Here is a 24654-nt window from a genome sequence, read left to right on the forward strand (position 1 = left end):
AAGTAATATTCATCAATTTGAAATTTAAATTACGGGATCACGAAAAATGAACATATTCAATTCTTATAAAGAAAACAAAAAGCCACTAGTTTACTCATAAATTCGACTTAACATTATAAGTTAATGTTTCTGAACAGAAAGACCACAGTACTACTTGTGGCTATGCTACTAAAAACAGAGCTCATGTTTATTCTTATTCTTGCTTTTATAATTACTTTCTTTCCTTTCATTCACAAATCCGGCGAGGAAGTTTGTTTTGGACATAACGCTTCTAGTGATCACGTGTTCAATCAATTCCTCAATGATATATTCATTTTCGCGCCATCTCAAACTCCAGTCACTGCAGTGGGGGAAACAGATATTGTCATGCAGAAAATTCGTATTCTCGTCATCAACGGACCTGAGTGTTAAAGTTTAATGTTGGATATGAAGGGAAATAAAAATTCGGAGGACCATCAATAATTAACCTTTGCTGTATTATGGTCTGTTTTTGCAGATAGTGTTTTGGAACATAGGCAGTAAAATTATATGACTGTACAGACTTAATAATCTAAACAGAATTTCGACATGGACCAAGAAAACAACAATGTCCGTAAACCGAAGTTGATTGTCTTTGATCTTGGTAAGTTATTTATTTTTCGCAATTAATCATATTAAAGATGAATTTTTTTTATCGTTAAACTTTGTTGTACCTCTTGATATTGGTATGCTATGATTCTTGTTTCCCTTGTATAAAGTTTATGAACAATGGCATTTAGTATCTTCTTGTATACAACTCTGTCTAGGAATATAGGTGAACTAAGATTGACAGTGAATTGCTTTGTCCTTGTCTTAGCCTACATGTTTGCATACACCCTTGCTGTCTGTCTCTCTATCGTAGAGTAAGACATAGTTTTGCCATAAATAAAATCTATACCTGACATTCGTTTTCATAACATAAATTTTATATTTGCTATACATATATATTATGTTATCAGTTCACACGTGGTGCAGTGGTTGGAGAGTTTCGTCTTAGAGTGTTGATCTTGATATAGCACATTGGTTCGAAATGCACAATCTCCACATATTTCACTGTACAAAAAGATAAGACAACTCCTATTGCAGTAGATGTTGGCATAAAACAAGATTCTTCATTCCTCATTGGTTATAAGTGTCAAGTATTGGTGCTTATGCTCGCTTCCTCCGGCCACTGGCGTTCTACACGAGTGAAAAATCTCGTTGGAATGTAAAGAACACCGGTTCCTTACTTATTTGGAGAGTGCGAAGTTCTGGGGAGAAATACAACCACTAAGTAGTACACTTTTAATTAAAATTAGATCTTTGAGCCCCTCCAACTAGATCGCTAGCGAGCTAATTTTAATTAGATTGGTACTTGTATTGTCGAGGTAATTTTTTTAAATTTGATCTTAAAATTCAAATTTTCAAAGTGCGCGTTAGACTTGTATAATGTATGTTATAATGGAAAATATTGTAAGTTCTTAATTTCTGTACATCGTTGATTTCAGCTTGTCAGAGATACAGCATAGCCGTCGGAACCGGGGGGGGGGGGGGGGGGGGGGGGGGGGGGTTGCCCCCCCACTTTTTTTTTCAAATATGTACTTAGTATAGACATTGAACATTTCTTCGTAAGTTTAGCCCCCCCACTTTCCACTGATACGTCTTAGTATAGGTTAAAAAAGGGGAAAGTGGTGGTGTTTGGAAGAAAATTATTGCTTGAGTGACCCCCCCCCCCCCCCCCCCTACGAAATAGGATTTTCGTATTTGGGAAATAGACATTTCCCCCTTTTTTTTTTTTTTTTTTTTTTGCTTGTCAGGTTTTTTTGGAGGTACAAAAATTTTTTTTTTTATTACACTTAGCCCCCCCCACTTTCAATTTGCTTCCGACGCCAATGTACAGAAATTGATTTTGTGACCTAAATTGATATTTTCTGGCATACAATTTATAGAGACTAGCGTGCTTATCCTTCAGAGTCGTAACGGTCATTACATTCCGGTATGTCGCATCATCGCAAATTATCGGCTAGGATTAGATTCACCAGAAGCAACATTTTTGTAAAAAAAAAAATTCAAAATGAACAGAGTATAGAAATGTAGGCTTGATTTGATAAAATATTTTTTTTTTACTGCAAAGTATTACATAATTTAGGAGACTATAGCCGCGAATACGTCCTCATCCAAGCACGAATTAACAACAGCTGGGCCTCATTCTGTTTCGGTTGCTAATGATAAAGGGGAAACTGATTATTTTTGATGATTAAAGAATAAGGAAAAGAGGGGCTTTACCTACTTATCATAAACGATTCAGATCTAACGATTTGACCGTGCAGGATTGGTGATAGATCCCTCACCTTCTGCAGAATGCTCCCTGTGATTCTCTATATCCTTTACATGTTTCAATTACGAACATGCAGCTCTGTAACTAGTTTTAACTATAAATTATTTGATAACTGGTAATAACTTTAAGACGCATAAGAAATTTTGCACATGGGAAACATCAAGATACTTTATTGCACGTGTTGGTAAACATCTTAAATTCCTTGTTCCAAAAAAGATTAAGTATCTTTACAAAATATAGTTAAATGAGATAAATATAATATCTAAATATTTTAGTATCGAGTAACGCGATAATGAATTAAAAAAAAAATGGCCATTTGAAATATCTTCTTTTTTTTTTTTAAATAAAATGTGTCTAGAAATGAAATCAACTATTTTATTGAGCACATATTGAATAAAATTTTTTTTAGTCTACTTGTGTGCCAAGTTATATTGAAATCAGACCAAAACTATAGAATGAGTAGTATTTTAAAGGAATTTCACAGAAAATTCTATTTTTAGTAACCATGGTAACACCGTTCACCGAAATCAAAACCGATGCACTATTCTATGTATCTTAGTGTAGTCTACTTGTGTGCCAAGTTATATTGAAATCAGACCAAAACTGTAGAAGGAGTAGTGTTAAAGGAATTTCACAGAAAATTCTATTTTTATTGAAATCAAAACCGATGCACTATTCTATGTATCTTAGTGTAGTCTACTTGTGTGCCAAGTTATATTGAAATCAGACCAAAACTGTAGAAGGAGTAGCGTTTTAAAGGAATTTCACAGAAAATTCTATTTTCAGTAATCATGGCAACATCCTTCATCGAAATCAAAAACCGATGCACTATTCTATGTATCTTAGTGTAGTAAACTTGTGTGCCAAGTTATATTGAAATCAGACCAAAAATCGTTTTAAAGGAATTTAAATTCTATTTTTTATTAAAAACCGATGCATTATTCTATGTATCTTAGTGTAGTCTACTTGTGTGCCAAGTTATATTGAAATCAGACCAAAACTGTAGGAGGAATAAAGGAATTTCATAGAAAATTCTATTTTTAAACCATGGCAACACCGTTCATGAAATTAAAAAACGTGCACTATTCTATGTATCTTAGTGTAGTCTACTTGTGTACCAAGTTATATTGAAATCAGACCAAAACTGTAGAAGGAGTAGCGTTTTTAAGGAATTTCACAGACAATTCTATTTTTAGTAACCATGGCAACACCGTTCATCGAAATTAAAAACCGATGCACTATTCTATGTATCTAAGTGTAGTCTACTTGTGTGCCAAGTAATATTGAAATCAGACTAAAATTGTAGGAGGAGTAGCGTTTTGAAAAATTGTTTACAGACAGACGGACGCCGGACGCATTACTATCGCATAAGCTCTTCTGGTCTCTGACCAGTAGAGCTAAAAATGCCTGCTGCACTCTTATGCTAATCTAAGGATTGTTTATTTACTCAAAATAGGTTGTGAAACTAAATTTGAGTTGCACATTTATTAAAAGGAATTAAGAACATGGTACGTAGCAGTTAATTACTTCCCCATTCATAAAATGGGCAAAATATTTATCACCATTAAAGTGTTCCTCTGTATATTTGTCATCATTGAAAATATGTGAAATAAATACTAATAAACAGATATACATATAATAAAGATGAATATTAATATACTTCTTTAAATGATAAATGGATACCAAAGTGTTTTTAACTCAATTGATTTCTAGTCGTGGTCATTGCCTCAATTGTTTTTTTTTTTAATCGATCATTCCTCTTGGCCATATATGTAAATTATTCTTTGTATATAATTATAGGCAAGCAACAAAATTTTTCCCCTGAACTTTTTAATCCGTCGGCAAGCAAAAGCAATACCAACATGAAGAATATGGAAGAAAGGTTAAAATGAACAACTATTTCATCGATCAAAAATCTTGCTGCTATTCTTGCATCGGAAAACTCTTAAAGGTATTGAAAAATCAAAGGTTCTGGAATAGCCATCTTCATTCCAAAAGTATTTTGGATTCTTTTCTGAAGGCAGAATAACTGTTTCTTGTCTATTACAATGATGATCGTTTAATGTGTTTGCTGACAAACAAATTACCTTTGGCCATGAACGGCAAATATGAGACGGAAGATTCAGCAATGTTCACGAAAACACTTAAACGAGATGTATTGAGAAGCGATCAGTTGGAATGTCCCCAAACTCTTCTCGAACCATAATCAACCGGTGAAAAAAATTGTCTATTTGCTACCGGCATTAAAAAAAATCAAAGTTATTTTTAATATTTACATTTGAAATATTAAAAAAAAAAATGGCGCCAAGGAAGATTGTTTTTAGTTCGAAACTAAGAAAACAAAATTCTAAGGTCACCTGTTCGCCATGAACTGTCGGAAAGGTCATAATTAAATCAGACACTCATTGCGATACCATTAGAATTATCCATGTAATCTATAAAAGATAAGAGTTTTTATGACAAAACCATAGATAACATAGACACACATGCCTTCTTTATTGCCCAATTTGAAAAACTAATTCAGCACGTGGCGTACCCTCACTTCTCCAACAGAAGCCCATAAGCGCTTTTGACGGGTCATTTAGAGGATAAAGCCGAGCAGGGAACATTGCAACAACCTCGACAACATCGTCTGGAATTTTGGTACTGGTAGTAAACTGTTATTAGTTACCTACCGATTTCTTGTCAATCCAAAGAGAAATACCTTCTGTCAATCTCGAGAAAGACATTGCGTTAAAAACATTACATTTGGTTATAATGTGTCGTTTGGTTGTTGTTAAACTTCCCTCTTAAACATTTTCACTCATATGGAGACATCACCACTTGTCGTAGGTAGATTGCAAACTTAAACTAATATTCGGCTCGGTGGGCTATTTAGTAGTTCATGTAAAAGATCTTTTTTTATGACAACTACCTGCTGCGAAACTAGCTATAGGGGCCTAGACCTCGACTTATACGGTGTCATTGAAAGAACCACTTTCAACGTTCTGCAAGGGATTCAAATTAGGGGTGGGGCGGGGACCTTGTTAATACTGAGGTATAGTATTCCCTTTCACCCTTAGATGGTTTTTGCCACATGCTGAAATTGGTAAGGTTTGGTACTTCCAAAGAAGAAGCCAGAAAGTTAAATTGTACAGGAAGAATTGGACGAAAACAGCAGTAGGTCGCCTTCGTATTTCAAGGGACTGTAAAGACATTATCATTTGTATATATGGCCTTTTGCAATTGTGTTATACATCTCCAAAAATATTTTTCAAGTTCTAACTTAACAAAATCAAAAAGAAAGGTCGCAGGCACATACTCGACGAAAAAGATGTTTTAGACAAGTATATTTGATGTCGTTTTCACAGGCATAAAGAGACAAAGTAGAAGTTGTTACTTATTATATTCATACTACAAGCCTCTTTCTTACTTATAAAGATAACAATGTTCTGATGAGTATTAAACTAAGAAAGTTGATAGTTAATAACTCGTATATGAATTTCTTTGAATTTGCCATGAGTCTTCTTGTCATCTTCGCTAGCCAAGGGTTTTCGGTCCGCACCGCTTCGGACCTAAACCCTTGGCTAGCGAAGATGTCTTAAGAGTATGAATGTCCTACATGTACAATTCTTTAACCGTTATACTGTAAATCACTTTTTATTCGCGAGAACTTTATTTTCGCGTTATTACGCGAGAGGGAATGCTCGCGAAAATTTCACGTATAATAAAATTCCATAAGATTGTATAGAGCAATGACACATTTCGCGAAAATTTTGTCTCGCTAATAAAGAATGAATGACAATCTCGCGAAAATAAGGTGTCGCGAAAATTAAGTTATCTTCAGTATATGACGTTTTGTTTGTTGTTGTTTATCAATATTTTTGTTTTAAATAAACATTCTCATCGAGTCTGTGTAACATATGGTGACAGTTTCGATCCATTCAGAATTTTTTACAGTCTGTTAAGTTTTATTGATAATTTCTAAAACTCAAACTAAATGACCCATATTCCGCATCTTTGGAGGCACGCTAGGTGGAGGCTAAATACGATATGATAAATTGATAATATTGGAGAAATCAAAACATAATATATCTGAGTCAAATGAAACCCATCCATAATTAGTTAAATTACTATTGATAGAAACGTGTTATCAGATAAAGTGTAATTATCATTTCCTGTTAAGACGTTTCCTTACCGTTTATCGCGATTAACATAAGAGTTATGTGCTTTTTCAAATCTAGGTTTCTACGGACATTTAGACTTCTAGGTCACCCCGATATCCAAAATAATTGTCCTAGATACGCGAAGTTAAATATAGAGCTTTAACCTTGATATCTATTAAACAATGGCTTAGTTCAAAGACAAGTTTCTGAGAATGCATTTTGTCTTCAGATTTAAACAACATCAAAGATTCGTCTTGATGTTAATGTGTCTAAATGGGAAATGGACGGTAATTGAATTACTTAAATCCATGTTACCAGTCTTTGTTCATTTGCGTGGAATGCCTAAATGTGATTCCTTCAAAATTGATGTTAAAAGTTGTATGATAACATTTTCAATGTAAACAAAGTACTTTGCTATTAAACTTCTGTACAAGAGTATGCACAGCAGCGATTTAGCAAACAGTGCTAACTGGTCTATACTATGAAACATATAAAGATATCGAACAGTATTCCAGATCAAAAGTCTATAAAATAATACAAAGTAGGAGCAGAGCAAACACGGACCTCTAAAACATCAGAGGTGGGATCAGGTGCCATGGAGGAGTGAGCATCCACTGCCGACCGGTCACACCTGTCGTGTGCTCCTTGTCATGATCGGGAAATAACGGGGTCGTCAATTCAGTGTATAAATAATGGACTAACAATTAGTATAAAAACGTCAGTCAGCATTTGACTCAATGATGAATTGTATTTGCTGAAAAGGTCATAGTATCGACCATAGAACTAACGAAATGATGACTTTAAACGAGCTTGCTGAAATTCTTGTTTCATCAACTTGTTTGCAAATAATTTACCTCGTTGTAGAAATTGTTCATACGTGGAGCATGCTCTTGCGTATCTAATCAACTGAGATTTGTAAACTCCGTATGCAGGTGATGAAGGTATACTGCTGCATAAGAAAGGGAAGTTGACGATAGAAAAGTCATCACGTTTATCATAGAGCTTGGTTGTTAGATTACCATTAAGTCTTTTTATACCCCACGCAACAAGTTGCATGAGGTATAATGTTTTTGACCCATCCATCAGTCAGTCAGTCAGTCAGTTCTTTTTTTTTTGTCAGCGCAACTCCTCATAAACCGCTGCACAGAATTTCGTCAAACTTTGCAGATATTTAGGACACAATGTGTAGATGTGTATATTACCAGGAAATTTCTGATTCCTTTATTTTTTCCGGGAATTTTCACACTTTCCAACTTAGATTTTTGGTCATATCTTGAATATAGAGATGAACAGTTTGTCAGCACAACAATTTGCTGCACACAATTTCGTCAAACTTTGCAGATATTAAGGACACAATGTGTAGATGTGCATATTACCAGGAAATTTCGATTTCTTTATATTCTGCGAATTTCTGCATTTTTCCACTTAGATTTTCGGTTATATCTTGAATATAGAGATGAACAGTTTGTCAGCACAACAATTTCCTGCACACAATTTCGTCAAACTTTGCAGATATTTAGGACACAATGTGTAGATGTGCATATTACCAGGAAATTCCGATTCCTTTATTTTTTCCGGGAATTTCAGCACTTCGACTTTTGGGTGAGCGTGGGGTATGTGAGCTTGCTCACTTTTTCTTTCATTCAAGTAAAATATCTAGATATGAAACAGATATGTCAGACTCTGTGGTATCTTTTTTTTTTAATTGAAAATTTCACACATATTACAAGCATTACGAACTTCTGTATGAATATATGTACAATCAAAATCAAACAAGACTAATTATATATAAAACATATACAAAATTAGTGTAAAAGTTTATTAAACTATGTGGTATCTTTTATCTGAAGCTTACCAGGATATATCGTAGCGACATAAGAATGGAAATTACCATCGTTAATTGACAGTACGTCATCGATATATCTAATTGTCGAGTTGAAGGCCACAGCAAGTGTTTTTCTTCTTTTAACGCCTAAGATTTTGCACAAATTTTGCTTCCAAAAATAGGTCTGCTAATAACGGAGCGCAATTGGTACCCATGGGAATTCCAATAGATTGTTGGAAAACCTGGTCTCCAAAAACAACATAGACATACACCTGTAGCAGATGAGTAATAAAACATGCGAATTCATCAGACTTTGATTTCATCGATGAACGGTGTTGCCATTGTTACTAACAATAGAATTTTCTGTGAAATTCCTTTAAAACGCTACACCTTCTACAGTTTTGGTCTAATGGCAATGGCTTCTTTTCTCATCCTTTGTTATAAGTACAAACCAGTAGAGCTACAGTCTCGACAGAGACTTCTGTTTTTTTATTCCCTAAGACATACGTTGAATAGTTTGGTACCTTGACAAAATAAGCATATGTTAGTAATTTGTTCGTTGTCTTGAAAATTGAGCCCATCTTATTTTTATGACACAAACCGTTTACAATGCATCATATAAAACGAGGTGTTTCCCCATCATAAATATGTACCTATTTCCTTCCAATATACTATCATATTTTCTGGCTCACTTCAATTTAGAAAATATAGTATCGTTGTATCGTAAGTTATTTTCACGCGAATTCACATGACTTACAGTGGCGGATCCAGAAATCTGAGGCATGGGGGCCCACAGCCACACCAAAAAACATCGATTTGTCAAATATTGTGAGAATTATAAATCCGCCACTGACTTAATCTGGCATAAATGTGTAAGAGAATTATTTTTATCAAGTACTTCCCACCAAAGTTATATGCTCTCTCAAATACCACTGATAAACGGCAGTACCACATAGTGTTCTGTAAACAATGCAATGATCTCCCGGTGGCCTGTGAGAAACTGCTTAACGAGTTGTTTATCACTTTGAAATATTAGCGTTATAGAATTATCAATAATTGTGGTAAGGCTCTACAGTGCTTGTTTAACCTTTTTGGCAATCGAAGTTCAAACCACATAAATATAAATCAAAAACGTTCGATTTGCACTTAAACCAAATTATATAAAATCTTTGTAAAAGTTGTTAAAGTGTTCTGAAGTTTTGAGATTTTTTCAATAAACAAGCTGAGGTCTCAAAGGTATTACATGTATGTATATTCCGATTCAATCAATGAAACGTCTTTATGATGCATCTCGATCTTGATCATTCACACAATATTTCGAAATAGTTATAGTCCTACGGATGAGACCATTTTCCGAGGTCCCAAGTCAAAGTATATGCTGGCACGAAAAAGGTCCCCTACTGCACAATTGCCATTATAGATTAAAATTTGCAGCTTTCCATCGGCAAGCATTCGAGTGGAAAATTTTCGTCAAGCAAACTAACAATATATATACAATTAGGACTATTTTTTTTTTAACTTAGAAAGCAACATAGTTTAATGTTAATTAGTGCTAAATATTACGCTGGACATTGAAGACTGAGTTATAGACAACCATCATTAGGAGTATGGCGAAATGAGCTTAATACATTACAACCCACTGGTATAAATGATCACTACCAGAAGGCTACGATTAGCAGACGATGATGGCAACTGTAGGTGTGGGCGAACTGCAGCATGCTGGAATACTCTAACAGCGGGTCAACACACTTTACAAATTCTTTTGTCCTGCTTACTTATCTTGAAATTATCACATCTACTGCGATGCATATTTTTTGATAGTGTTTTTATTTGGATAGTTAGTCAAAGTTAGCAAAACAATTAAGAAGAATCATGTCAAGAAACAATAAACATGCCTTTGTTCTTGGTTGTAACCTCAAGCAGATGCATGAAAGATAATAGATTATTCTGAAGATCATTTTTTTGCAATTTATATCCAATACCCTGTAAAATATTTAATAATTAATAAATATGATTGTATTCCTATTGTTTGATCATCGTTTCAGACTACACATTATGGCCTTTCTGGGTGGATAGAAAAGTGAATGTCGAGCCACCTTTTAACAGAACGAGGTAAGGCGTGTTATAAAACTCTCACTCTCGGGTTGATCTGTATAATTTTTATACTAAAATGAACGGAAAAACAAAATGAACGTATTAACTAAATAGCAAAGTTACAGAGCTTCTAAAATACATTACGCCTGAAAGGTTCGTTTTTTCAGTGCAAACAGATCATTAATGACCTGATTTGAGAATTCCATAACTGGACAGGACTTTCGACGATGATGTTACTATTTAATCATGTTTTTGACTTCATATTCAATTTAATTTCATAGGTAAATTACAAATAGAACCTTGATGTTCAAATGAAGAACATGATATAGGTTGTCTTCTCCAGCAAACATTATTTTCAAAGAGGGGGTTTTGAATGTAATTTATCTCAAAAGCGTATTGTTCTTCTAGTATTGAAAGGAAAGCTAGAGAACAAGGTTCGATGCCTTGTTCGTTGTTAATCGGTCATAAACTTTTCGAAAAATTTTAACGTCAATCTCTGGAACCACTGAATTAATTTCAACCAAATTTGGAATAGAGCAACTATGGGTGAAGAAGAACAAAAACTGTGAAATTCATGTCTCCCCCCCCCCCCCCTCGGCCTTTTGGATGGGGTAAAAATCTAATTAAAAAAACCTCCACTTTACTCCTGGACATCAATTAGTCAAAGCATAGGCTTGATTGTAACATGCATTGAGCCCTCTACCTAAAGTGTGAAATCCATGGCCCCTAAGGCTCTGGTGTTAAGGCAGGGCTCTATGATTATATAGTGAAAATGCATGAATTGTTTGAAAATCTTCTCTGCTCCTTGGTATTAAACCAATGAACTATTTTCATAGTTAAAAAAGGGAAGAATGCTTCTTTCAAAATAGTGAACTTCATTGCCCCTGGGTCAGGTTTTCTGGTTTTAGGGTGAGGATGTAATGGTGATTAAGTGAAAATGCATAAATTATTTGAAATTCATCTCCTCTGCTCCTGGGTATTAAACAAATTAACTTTGCACATACTGTAGAAGTACTTTTTTCCGCATGGTATCAATTTACGCTATGTACGCGGTCACAAATTTTCCGCGGAAATTTGTCCAAGCGTACTTAGTATAAATGTAAGGCATATAATGACAATCTAGAAAATCCGCTTAATTTTCTACCTGCGGATTAAACAGAAATTGAGATTCCGCGGAATTATGACCCTGCGGTAAAAGTACGTCTACAGTAGTTATGACGAAGAAGTTTAACTCTTCCAAAATTGTGAATTTCATGGCCCCTGGGTCAGGGGTTCTGGTGTTATGGCAGAGGTCTAATGATTGTATAATGGAACTGCATGAATTCTTTGAAAATCTTCTCTGCTCCTGGGTATTATTGTGATGATCTCAGTATATTATTTATGATGAACAAGGGCCCTTCCAGAATTATGAATAGCGAAACCCCTAGGTCAAGGGTACCGAGGGTTGGGGGATCTAATGATTATATACTGAAAATGAATTAATGCTTTGAAATCTATGAGCAAGAGTGCCTTTTCCAAATTTTGAAACGTGTAGCCAGGACAGGGGTTCCTATGGGGTGAGGGCACTACTGATTATTGTTTAGTATTGCTGATTAATGAAAATGGATTTTTTCTTTGCTCCCCTACTCTACCTCCTGTTATTAAGAAATCAAGCTTAAAACATGCTACGTGTATATTTAAAATGAAAAATCGTGCCTATTTCAAAATCGTGAATTTCATGGCACCTAGTTTAAATCACAAACCAAATTCATTAGTTGGAAAGTTGATACATGATACTCAGGTGACCTATAAGGTCCATGGGCCTCTTGTTTAAAAAAATGCTGTACATCTTGTTACTTTATCTTAAAGGGTTCCTAACAATCCTGTATGCCCTAAAACCAAAAATGTTGTCCTACTTTAAAATGACTTTAGAATTACACAGTTCTTGTACTAAACTGAAGAACATATTTTTCAGCAATTCCTGTACATGTTTAAGAGCATAAACTCTTCGTTTTTCTAAGGGAAATTTCGAGAAATTGCAATATTTGATATAGTTCATTTGTAAAGTGTCATGTCTTTTCAGAGATGGTAAAGTATTTGACGCCTGCAGTCGAGAGGTAAAAGCATTCCCAGACATCGATCCAATTTTACACAGACTTCATAATGAGGGTTACAAACTCGCTGTAGCATCAGAGTAAGTTAAATGACCAGCGTTCTTCTGGGGAAAAATATCTTCTCTCTTAACAATAATCAAGCAAGTCACAAAAAATACGCTAAATTGCATAACAACTTCATTTGTGAACCAGCTATTCCATAGTCATTATGTTTTATTACACAAGATTGTTTGAGCATATTGTATCAGTGAGGCAATAGGACAACTGTTGAAGTGTTTACATCTCAGTTAAGTTATGGATGTTGCTTTTTCAGACATGCGTTACTTGTGCTTAGAGACTTTGAAAGATGCCCTTGATAGTCACGAAGGGCATAAAAATCTAAAAGTACACTTGTACACTCTTCATTTTAAACAAATGACACTTGAATTATATAACATTCGGATTGCCAAATGTATATTTTGTTCTTTTAAATAAATAGCAAATGTTATGATGTGGCATTTAAACAAATTGTGAATGTTTAAAAGAAAAGTAAAAGTATGCAATCATTGTCAATGAATATCAATGATGATTTTGCCGTGATTGATGAACTCGCATATGTTTCTGCAGAAAATGACTCATAAACAGGGAGCGAAAGAAGTTGGATGTGAAACAGAGATGCGCTTTTATTCTCTGCAGTTAGAGGGAAATACTTAAATCATGCATTTGAGCATATACACATTGCAGCAGCATATAGACATTTAACCAAATAACCGAGTTTCTGACATCCTTCAAGGATATAGTTATAACTTATTTATATATTTTTAAAAAAATGAAATAAATTTTTCCCTTCATGATACTAAGCTGCTGCTTAATCTTTATTAGAATGAGTAAGTCCCTCATATTCAGAAATACATGTATCTTGTGATTTTTCACGAAAATGCACTTTTTTCTTAATTATCAAAACCTGGTGCGCTTTTAGACTTGAAATGGATTTGTAATTAAAACTTTCAATTAAATAGGAAATCTTTATTGTAATGAATGATTTCAAAGTCAAGGAATAAATTAAAAAGGTTAAGATTAATACATCACCTGAAATTAAATCAATTAATCACATACATTATCGACACTTACTTGGTGATACTTACTCGATGTTCCGAATTCCAAAAACACAGCACAAATAACTCTTTATAATCGATAAACTCAACATGTTTCATATAAAAATGACAGCTTAAATAATTTTTTTCTAATCTTAAGGAGGCTAGGCGGTCAACAAATTTTTTGTTTATTAACCACCAGATATAACTTAAATTTTGGGATATGATATCTTAAGCTGTCAACTATCATTTGACAAAGAAAAAATTCATAAATTTTAGTTTTAAAATTTTATCATTTTGTTATATCTTTATATGGAGCTCTTCTTCTAAAGGAGATCATAATAGTATCAAAATGGCCACAACCACCCAACCTCTTTAATCCCTCATAATCACTATATCCTTACTCAGGTAGATAATTTGTCCAAAACTCGTACGTTTTTATAGGCTTAATGTAGAAGTAACAGGATTTATCTAGAAGTAGGGATATAGAAATATTATTATTTGTAATAAATGACCATTTTGGTACATATCGCGTGAATATTTTTTTTTCATGGGCATTTTTGAACACTTCCTTGTATAATCAAGATTAAAGCGTTATGGTTGCCCAAAAAATTGAAACTATTTTCATTTAACTACAGACAAGATTTCCAATACAAACTCAAGATCTGAAAATACGAAAAAGGATATTTAAATGAATTACGATTAAGTATTTCCGTTTCCATCACACAAATTGTTTAATTAAAAAAAAAATTGGTTTATTTTTTCAGAGCTTTCAACAAGGAGGAGGTGAAACGCCTTGTGAATTTCTTTGGATGGAACAAATTCTTTGATTACATAGAAATCTATCCTGGATCCAAAATAACACATTTCCTAAAGTAAGTAATATTATATATTCTGTATTAAGGCATGTTCAAATCCTACGAAAATGGTTGAGATAAATAAGGCAGTGATAAATCATTTCTTGAAAAATGAGAAAAAGAATTAAGGCAAACGGACAAACAAAAGGTGAAAAATGCCCATGTTTCGGCAAACAAGAAAATAAAAAAACATAATTATAATTATTAGTTTTTCAATTTCTATCTTTCAATCCATATTTATTATCTGAAACACACAATACTCCTTTAAAAGCCTACATGAGCTGAAAACTCGAGTGAGATTTTCTGCTCACAATTTGTCTGGCGTCTGCAAACTTTTCACATTTTTAACTTCTTCTCAAGAACCACAGGGTGAATTTCGAACAAACTTGCCAAAAAGCATCCTTTGATGAAGGAGATTCAAGTTTGTTTAAATAAAGGGCCAGACCTTCCTCCAATTGGAGATAATTTAGACTCGGTAAAACTTCGGTATCATCTTTTAAAAATCTTTTCAAAAATTATTGGGCTGGATACACTATATGTTAAAACTAATATGAAATCTTTATTACATAATGTAGATTCAAGTTTATTTATGACAACCAAGGTGGGGCCACCGTTTTACATGGGAATCTAGAGGGAAAAATCTTTTTCTTAAGAACGGTACATATTGATATTGAAGCGTTCTACATGTAAGGTAGTGTTTGCTCAAGCTATGTCCCCTAAAGGTAAGTTAGGGCCAAAATGGATAATCAAAGTTTTGAATTGGTATATACATGTATACTTAATCTTGGATTAATGTACCATCAAGGAATACAAGTAAGTGAAAATAAATATACAACTTAAAATCAGTTAACATCCAACTGCCATTCATTTTAGTCCAGACCCCCTCCCTCCCCCCAAACACGCACGCATAAAAGAGCGTGAGCACAGTGGAGTTCACTTTTAATTTTCTGCTGGTCAGTTTTTTTTAAAAATTAAGAACTACCTATATATGAAAGGAGAAAATTGTACCTCAGTTAGCTCAATTTAGGTAATTAAAAGTATTTTCAAAATTGGCATTTCCATTTAAAAACGATTGTTGTTTACCTGGCGTAAACTCAACTGACCTTACTAACCCGTCCAGATGAATACACATAGCTTTTTATTACGTGTTTCACGTAGTATGCATTCTTCTTGCATGTGGTCGACAGCTACTTGTCAGCTCAGATCATCATAATGGCAAATGGTGGGGTCATTAATATTTGTTGATATTTGTAATAAATCTGTAAACATCTTTGTTAACATTGTTAATTACTATTTGAAACATCATAAAAATATTTCAATAAATAAATTAATTAATTGCTTGAGGTGTTTAAATCACAAGGACACATCTGTACATAGAATCGCAACATCTAAACATTGTAATGTGCTAGGAAACCCATTCCATCTTGACAGGCATACATGTACACGTCTATTATACGAATTAAGATCCACCCATTCTTCCTATTTTTATTTATAAATTAACAAATGGATACAAACTAAGATAATTTTTTCTGTTACAGGGTATTCACTATATATTGTTTGAAAAATAATAACTTTATTGTAGGCAATTAAGCGTGTAAATAGTGCCTAACCATTGGAATCAAAACATTTATAAATCAGCATTTGCTTAATGATATATTGTATATTTTCTGACAAAGTCAATGTATCGACTGTAGAATTCGCGAAATGATGACCTTAAAGAAAACTGTTCATATTTACGTTTCATCAACTTGTGTGTAAATAACTCCTATCTACTGTAGATTCCTTAATATACGCGTGGAATTAATTATCGCGTAATTTCGCGAGAAGCACCACACGCGAAATAAAAATACTCGCCTTTATTTTTATGGTGCTGAAATCTAAGTAAAATCTCTTGACCAACCGTCCATTCGCGATTTATTATTCTAGCGATTTAACGTTGTGGAGCTCATTCGCGATAATAAGTACTCGCGAAAAATAAGGAATCTACAGTATTTAGAAGATGTTCGACATAAAATATGATGACAAGGGAACATTGCTACATGAATAAGGGAAATAGAAGATTGAAAAGTTAAACGCCATCAGAATCAAGAGGAATCATACTTCATTCTTTTAATTTCGTATCTTCAGTTTTGTGTAGAGATATAATTTTCTTATATCTTGAATTCTTGATTAAAAATGATATATATTTCAGAAAAAAAGGAAGCAATGGCTCAAATTCCAAATTATTTTTTTAATTTAAATCTAATGATTTGATTGTTGATGAAAATCAAGGATAGGAGGGGGATGCAATTTAAAGCCGACAGAAATGTCACGAGTGGAAATTCAAATTTCTTTGTCTGTTTCAGTATTAAAAAAGACAGCGGGATCGCTTTTCCTGACATGATGTTTTTCGATGACGAGCGAGATCATCTCTCAGAAGTGGCACATACCTGCTTAGGTAACAATAATGCATGTATTTATTTAGTCTATATCTCACAAATTTATCCCCATTCCCTGATTTATAAATTTCTAGATAAACGCTATTTGTTTCTCACAATTTGTTTTGCAACACCAAATGATGCAATCTATTAAACACAAACGATTAATATTCGGTTAATGATACATGTAACTCTTGGTAACAAAATAATAAAATTAGTATTTTCTAAATGCAGCATTTTAGGTCAACCGAATCTCGAGAAACACCTACATGTATTGCAATTTGCTTTTGTTCTTTGTCGTTCGTTACATGTAACTTTTGAACATCGTCAGCTTTCTTCTCTTAACCACATGACGAATTTCAACCATGATGTATAATGACTAAAGGGGTATCAATGCTGTGAGTTCCATGGTCTCTGAGGATTGGGAGCTATAACCGTAAAAAATATTCCTATGTTTAAAATCATCTTTCCCCCGATACATCAAGGTGTTTGCGTTGATAATTTAGAGGGCATTTCGCCCTCTAAAAAAATTGTGAAATTTCATCATGGCATCAGGGTTAGGGGTTCTGGGGCGAGTTAGAATGGGGCTCTACTTATCAAATTTGTAACAAAAATACATACATCCTCTAAAAACTCCTTGTCTTATCCGTGTGTTAATATAATGCTATTTATGATGAGTAAGGGTTCCTTTGCATCCACATTCTAATGGTAAAATTCATGGCCAACTCATCAGGGTTTCTGGGCGGGCCATTGATGAATTTATAGTGCACACAATAAAAAAAAATTTCCCGTCTGTGTAATGCAAATTAAGAGCATTTTTACAGTGGATCTCTCAGTTTTGAATATCATTGCCCCTGGACTACGGATATTGCAGTTAGGAGGGGACTCTATTGATATCTATTTAATATTATATTACAGAAAAACCTTTACATACATGTAATTTTATCAATTTCTTATAACGTATATAACGTTGTGCTTAATATTTATTCACAGCTCTACATTATATAGTATTATTATTTGAAAAAAAGCATATTCATTTAAGTGTATTTTTCTCCCGATATCATTTTATATGACATTTTAGGTGTCACCTGCATTTGGGCAAACCGAGGGGTTTCAGAAGAAATCTTGGAAGAAGCTTTTCGCGCGTTTGCAGAGAATCATAAGAATGAGGTGTCAGTTGGTATTTCGAACGGAATCAATAACAACAATGGCAGTGGGACTGGTACCAATACAAGCAGCAGCACCTTGTCTTTGAACAGCGTGGATTCAGATGAATCCCAATCAGAAACGACTGTTATTTATGTGCATCGTCGCCGTGGTTCACGAGCCTCCATCACTTACGATGTCCCGCCAGTTATTGACAGAGCAATACGCCTGCGCGGACGACGCATGTCTGCGCCTGCGCTCAGTATCCCACAATCCTTACAGGACAAAAAATTGATTTCGTGCCCCGAGATTGTAGAAAATTAGTGCGACTATAAACGACAGATTTGATATTGAAGTGCTAATTTAGGTGTGAAAATAGATTATTATTATTTAGAAAAAGGTCTTGAGAAACCAAATGAAGGTAGTTTACAATCATTTATATTTCCAAAGTAGTATATAATTTTCATTTAAGAATTAAGATAGAAGGTATTGATATATGCTATTTTATCTAGAATTCCATCTTTAAGTTATGAAATTAAAATTTTCAAATGCACTCAACAAAATAATTGTTTGCGTAGTATTCGTGTATCATATATTTTAATAATTAGAGTACCAGCAATGAAACTTTTAACTTGTGAATAATTTAAACCTGTTGATGTTTTATCTATTGTCGAAGTTGATATTATATGACGCGGTTTCTCTTGCCTTGTTCATTAGGAAAGGTTTATTCATTTTGACACATTTTATCATACATAAACTTATTTATTAACATCCTTGTAAACTGATGCTTATTTTTTTCATGATGATGTGCCCCTTCAGTCAAATCTGATTTAAAGTACTTGGACACAGATTTGAAGTTAATATTTTTTCTGTATAATATCACGAATTATATATTTTAATAGCATTTCACACAAAAATTAATTAAAAATCTTATTTCATTTAAAAGTTATTAAAACTTTCAATTTTTTGGCGGGTTTGATTGACACATCCTTGCACTTTCACAAATTTTAACTTTATTCTTAATCCTTAGGAAAAGTGGCAATTTTGATGTGTTTTAATGAGAAATATTAAAACTTTTATCAAGAAAAATAATTTTATTCAGAGTAGAAATGTTAGAAAGCAAAACACCTTCACAAGTATTGTCATTCCGAACTAAGAGATGCGTACAGAGTTTAGCAAATCGAGCACACTCGTGTTATGTACACAGTTTTTGTAAACAGGGCTCGAGATCTGTTATTGTTTATATTTAGAATTCACCGGGTGCGTTCAATCGTCACAGTCTGCTTACCACAACTGCACGGACTGACAATATACTGTGTGTTTGTTTTGCTTTCGAACGTGTCTACTCTGAATTTTCTGGAGCCCGTTTCACAAAACTATCGTAAGATTTGTCCTAAGATAGATGTTACGATCATATAAGATCTGACTTATGACAATCGTAAGATTTGTCACTGCTGTTTCACAAAACTATCTTAAGTATAAGATATCTTAAGACAAGTCTTAAGACAAATTCCATTATTCAGTATCACAGGGATTTTTTTTTAAACAAATATGTTTTCGCGAAGTTTTTTTCTGTAATTTTCTTCGAAATGTTGAAATAATGTGTGTCTCATATAGTTTGTTTTGCATTTATACCCTCAGAAAAAACAACATTTTATTGCATCAACTTTAATGTACTTTGTGTGTGTGTGTGAGGGAGGGTGTGAGAGGGTGTGTGTGTGTGTGTGTTGGGAGGAGGTCATTAAATTAAATATTGAATTAATTTCATTACAAAAAATTAATAAATAAAATTTGCTTAAGGGGAGACAGGGCACATGTCACATGACTAAAAAGACATTACGTCATAATCGGTGATGATATACATGTTAAACGTTGTTAAAGTCAACAGTTCTTGTTTATTCTAAATTCTAAAATTGTTGTTTAAACATTTAACATGTTTAATTTTATTCATAAAATTTTTAAAGATCTTGCCATCATTTAGATATTGTGAAGTTGCCCAATCCACACATTTGTTTCTCTTTACCCTGCAGTTTGACGTCAGTGACGTCATAGACGTAGTGTTTGAATTTTCAGTGCAGCGAGATCAAGTACACACACCCGTCATGATCAGTTTAATTTCATAATAAACAGGTCACAGTCAATGTATCGTGATAAATTTCTGAAGCAGATTTTTTTAAATTAATATTTTTCGTGTTTAGTAGCAGAGATTCTCTCTATTTAATAATTTTGAATGTTTATGTTTTCCTGTGACGTCACAATTGATTTCCCGCACTCGGAAAATACAAACGTAAAGCGTTTTTATCATGCTTACGTCTAATTCAACGATGTCCTGTGCGAAATTGAGGTAAGCTTCACCCTGTGATATTTATGCAGTAAATAATTACGATGAAGGACTGACATTCAGTCGTAAATTTAGAAATATTTATTGACAGAATTTTTTCCCAATGAGGTTTTTGTCGTTGAAGCTGCCTTGAAAAATGCAGAAATTATCCCACCCAAATACTATATAAAATTAAAACAATTGCTTTTAGATAATTTAAATACTATGAATATTCTGAAATATTTGAGTATATAGTGTTATCTGTAATATTTATCGTTTGTGCGTAAAAATTCGCATGATGGACTCCGTTATGGGCCCGTAAACTTGAAGTATCTAAACTCCATACAAACTCTACACAAGGCGGTATTTGTCGGGCGATATCTTTTAAATAAGTCAAGAAATCCCATGACAGGACCGTTTTAAAATGTTAAGTATATATTAAATTAGTAATATAAAAAATACGAAAAAAATTCATTGACAGGATTTTTTTAAGCTAAAAGTCCTGTTCCTCCTTAAATGTTTCTTGCTCGGGAAATAGTAGTTTCTGACAAAATGCATGTGATTACTTTTAATTAAAACTACTACTATATCTGAAGCTTTGCAAATTATGAACGATTTTAACAATGACTCCTCTTGAAACAGCAAATCGTGTTCAAAGTTAGTTCATAAAATCTATTCAATACAGGTGTCTTTGAAACGCTACAACTTACTGCAACAATATATCACTGCTAACAGACTAAGAAGAGAAACGAAAGAAAAAATTCCAATCAAAATTTTGCTGTTTCAATACTATCATAAAAAACATAAAGAGAGCATGTACATACAGCATCAAATATTACAGCATATTGAATTGTCATACATATTCCTGTGGTTTAAGAGGATGCCTCAGAAATTGAACGACATGTATTTGATTTTTATCTAATTTTGTACGACCGAATAAAATGTTTACTTTGAAATTAAATTATCACAATTAGAGACATATAAAAACCATTTATATATTGTCTGCCGCAATGTAACAAAATAAACAAAAGTAATTTTTTTTTGGGGGGGGGGGTGCAATTTCAGTTGGGAGAGAAATGTCTTGAAATGAATAAAGTGGGAAAACATAAAGTATTTACATTTTAGTTTTTCCTATCGTATATTTTATGGCTTTTTTTTGGGGGGGGGGGTTGACATTGTTCTGACTGGCCTGATATAGTCTAAAGGATTGTTCTATCTCTACCGTTTCTTTAAAAATTCTTTGGTTTTTAGGCAAAATATATACTGTTGCAAGTTTCACTTTAAACTTAAGACATGTATCTAGTTATCTTAAAATTATGATTGATCTTACGATTATCATAAGATATGATAGTTTTGTGAAACGGCTATGGTGCAATCTTACGATAATTTTCGGTCTTAAGACAGATCTTAGTCATAAGATAGTTTTGTGAAACGGGCCCCTGGATTATAGTACTAATATTTTTCATTTATACAAAACGATATTGCCACTTTTCCTAAGGATTAAGAATAAAATTAAATTTGTGAGAGTGCAAGGATATGTCAATCAAACCCGCCGAAAAAATTGAAATTTCAATATCTTTTAAACGAAATAAGATTTTTAATTAATTTTTGTGTGAAATACTATTAAAATATATAAGTCGTAATATTATAGAGAAAATACATGTAATAACTTCAAATCTGTCTCCAAGTACCTTTAATTTCCAAAGTAGCATTTTAAGAATTGTATAGTTCATAATTATTGACAATTGAGAATTCACATAAATGACATTAATCATTAAAACTTCTCGGTAATATATTTGAACGTTAATTTACTTTAAAGAAACAAGATTTGTATTGTTTACACACGTATATCGTTGTATTATAAATTAAAAAAAATGTTATTTCATTTGTGTTCTAAGTGTTCTTAATTTGGAAAAGATGTTAGAACTATTTTTAAATTCCTTTAACAAAGGAATTTTTAATTAATCTGTTAGAAATTTGATCACGCTAATTAACAGTCTATAAAATATATTCAGATAACGAACTGTATTCAAGCTAAAAAGTCCTGTGACAGATTGGGCTCGGGATGCTTGCTGAATTATGTCACCCGGACTTTATCGTATTGCTCTACGATAGCGGCCAAGGGTAGTCCGGGTGATCATCACTGTATATAAGAGCGTTTTGCTGAAAGCTGGCAGTTGTTAGTCGGAGCTCACAACAGAAGGACGTCTAAAACGAAATAGCAAGGTACGGGATTTAAGAGGATACAGTATACGGTGGCTAGTATACTGGGCTTAAAATATATTTTGAAGGAATATAGTGATAATTTACTTCATAATAAATACTTAAATCTGTCTGGGTATAGGACAGAAACTTAAAACGTACCTGTCATAGACGTGTCCGAGTACAGGACACATCCCGGGTTTGCATACATCAGGGACAAGACCTATACGCCTTAAGTATCAGTCACATTATCCAGCGATGGGGTATACGATGAGAAACCGATGCGTTTTTTGATGAAAATGGTGTGGTTGCCGGCCGGGCATCACTAGTAATTGGAAGGTGACTGAGGCCATGTTGCGAATCGGTGGGGTCATCGGTAGGAAATAATTCGTAGTTAAAATTCAGCGATGTCTCCAACGATGCCTCACACCGCTCCTCATCGGCAACCCATCATGAACACATCTTTTACGGATCGCCCGATGTATGGCCGAGCCTTGTCCAATATCCGTTGAATCTGAGGTCATCGGGGGGTTGAGTGGTGTCCAACAGATAACGGCCGATCATCGGTCGATGTTCGACCAAACATTGGCCCGTAGTCAACTGTTCACCAACGTATGAGCGATGTAATATACATCGACCAATTATCCTGTAACATCGTTTTATGATTAGCAATGCTTCGCTGGGCCTTTAAAAGTCCGGCCGGCAACCACGCCATTTTTATCATAAAAGTCATTGGTTGCCCATCGAATACCCATCGCTGGATAATGTGACTGATTCTGTAAGGACTACTAGGCCGATGTGGACCGATGTTAGGGCATCGTTAACACCACAGATTACCAACGATTACCACCGGTCTACGGCTACCGGCCGGGAAATGTGACCTAGGCATTAGTTGTTTTTGTTATGTTAAGGATAGGAAATCCTAATGATATATGTATATATTGACTCGTTCTTTTTTTCATATGCTTTGTCATCTATCATTTCGAATCATTTGCTTAATCAGTGATCTATCTCTAGTCTACATAATCATTTGTTTAATTCATTGACTTGATTAAGGATCTATACTCAAATTCACGGACCCATACACGTTACAGTCCATTAAACAATGCAGAACAGGAGCAGAGCAAACGCGGACCTGTAAAACATCAGAGGTGGGATCATGTGTCATGGGGCATCCCCTGCCGACCGGACACACCCGCCTTGTGTTCCTTGTCATGATCATTAAAGGACGGAAAAATCTTTTGTCAATTCAGTTTGCCCAAAATTAAGTATGAAAAACTTCATGCAGGACTCAACATGACTTCATGATAAATTGTACTGGCTGACAAGGTCATTGTGCCGACCATAACTCTGACGAAATGAAGCCTTTTAACGAAACTGCTGATATTCTTGCTTCAGCATTTTCTTTGTCAAAAACTTACTTCGTTTTGAAAACTGTCCATACCGTTACGAAATAATGCTCTTGGGTATCGTATAAACCGAGAGATATAAGCCCGTACGCGAGTGAGTCGTAGATTGTTAGGTCACCTGTGTCACTCAGGTGACCTATTGCTATCCGTTTTCGTCCGTCGTCGTGTGTTGTGTGTTGTGTGTAGTGCGTCGTGTGTTAACATTTGAACATTTTCATATATCAGTTATTTTTCGTGTATGTCAACATCACAATATGAATTTATCCATCATGTGTACTGACCTTGATAATTTTTTTTTTTGGGGGGGGGGGTCTAGCCAATGAGATTTAGGTTCTATAGGAGCGGATCCTTTAGGAATTCCCTTATTTTAAGCATCAATATCGCTGTTTGCGTAAAAATAACACTTGAAATGTTTTTTTATCGATGTTTTTGTGATACCTTTCAGCATAATCATTTATGAACACCGATATTTGCTTTATTAAGTTGTTGTTAATCTGGGGACATAAAAAGAACTAAATGAAAGAGAAAGAGAGAACAGAAGAAAGGGGACATTGTGAGAGTACAGAAGGGAGCTGGAAGAGTGGGCGAAAGGAGAAAGGGGATATCAATGAGAGAACAAAGTGTACAGGAAGAACAGAATAAGTATGGACCTGAATCAGATGAAGAATGTGAACAAGCTTACCATGTTAAAAGATTACTGAATATTAAATAGAATATTAATTTAAAAAGTTGTCCAAA

At 34.0% G+C, this 24654-nt stretch overlaps 1 protein-coding gene across 1 annotated transcript; it reads left to right on the plus strand.

Moving 5' to 3' along the window:
- Positions 1–280: 280 nt before the first annotated feature.
- Positions 281–18815, plus strand: LOC134266743 (magnesium-dependent phosphatase 1-like). The gene is made up of 6 exons (XM_062748967.1): positions 281–622; positions 10351–10417; positions 12462–12572; positions 14333–14440; positions 16768–16859; positions 17921–18815. The coding sequence occupies exons 1-6, from the start codon at positions 568–570 to the stop codon at positions 18307–18309; spliced, it is 822 nt and encodes a 273-aa protein (XP_062604951.1). The 5' UTR covers positions 281–567; the 3' UTR covers positions 18310–18815.
- Positions 18816–24654: the final 5839 nt, after the last annotated feature.

Source organism: Saccostrea cucullata, unplaced genomic scaffold (genome assembly GCF_032062105.1).
Source record: "Saccostrea cucullata isolate Sc308-1 unplaced genomic scaffold, CSIRO_AGI_Scuc_v1 ctg271, whole genome shotgun sequence".
Classification (NCBI taxonomy): domain Eukaryota; kingdom Metazoa; phylum Mollusca; class Bivalvia; order Ostreida; family Ostreidae; genus Saccostrea; species Saccostrea cuccullata.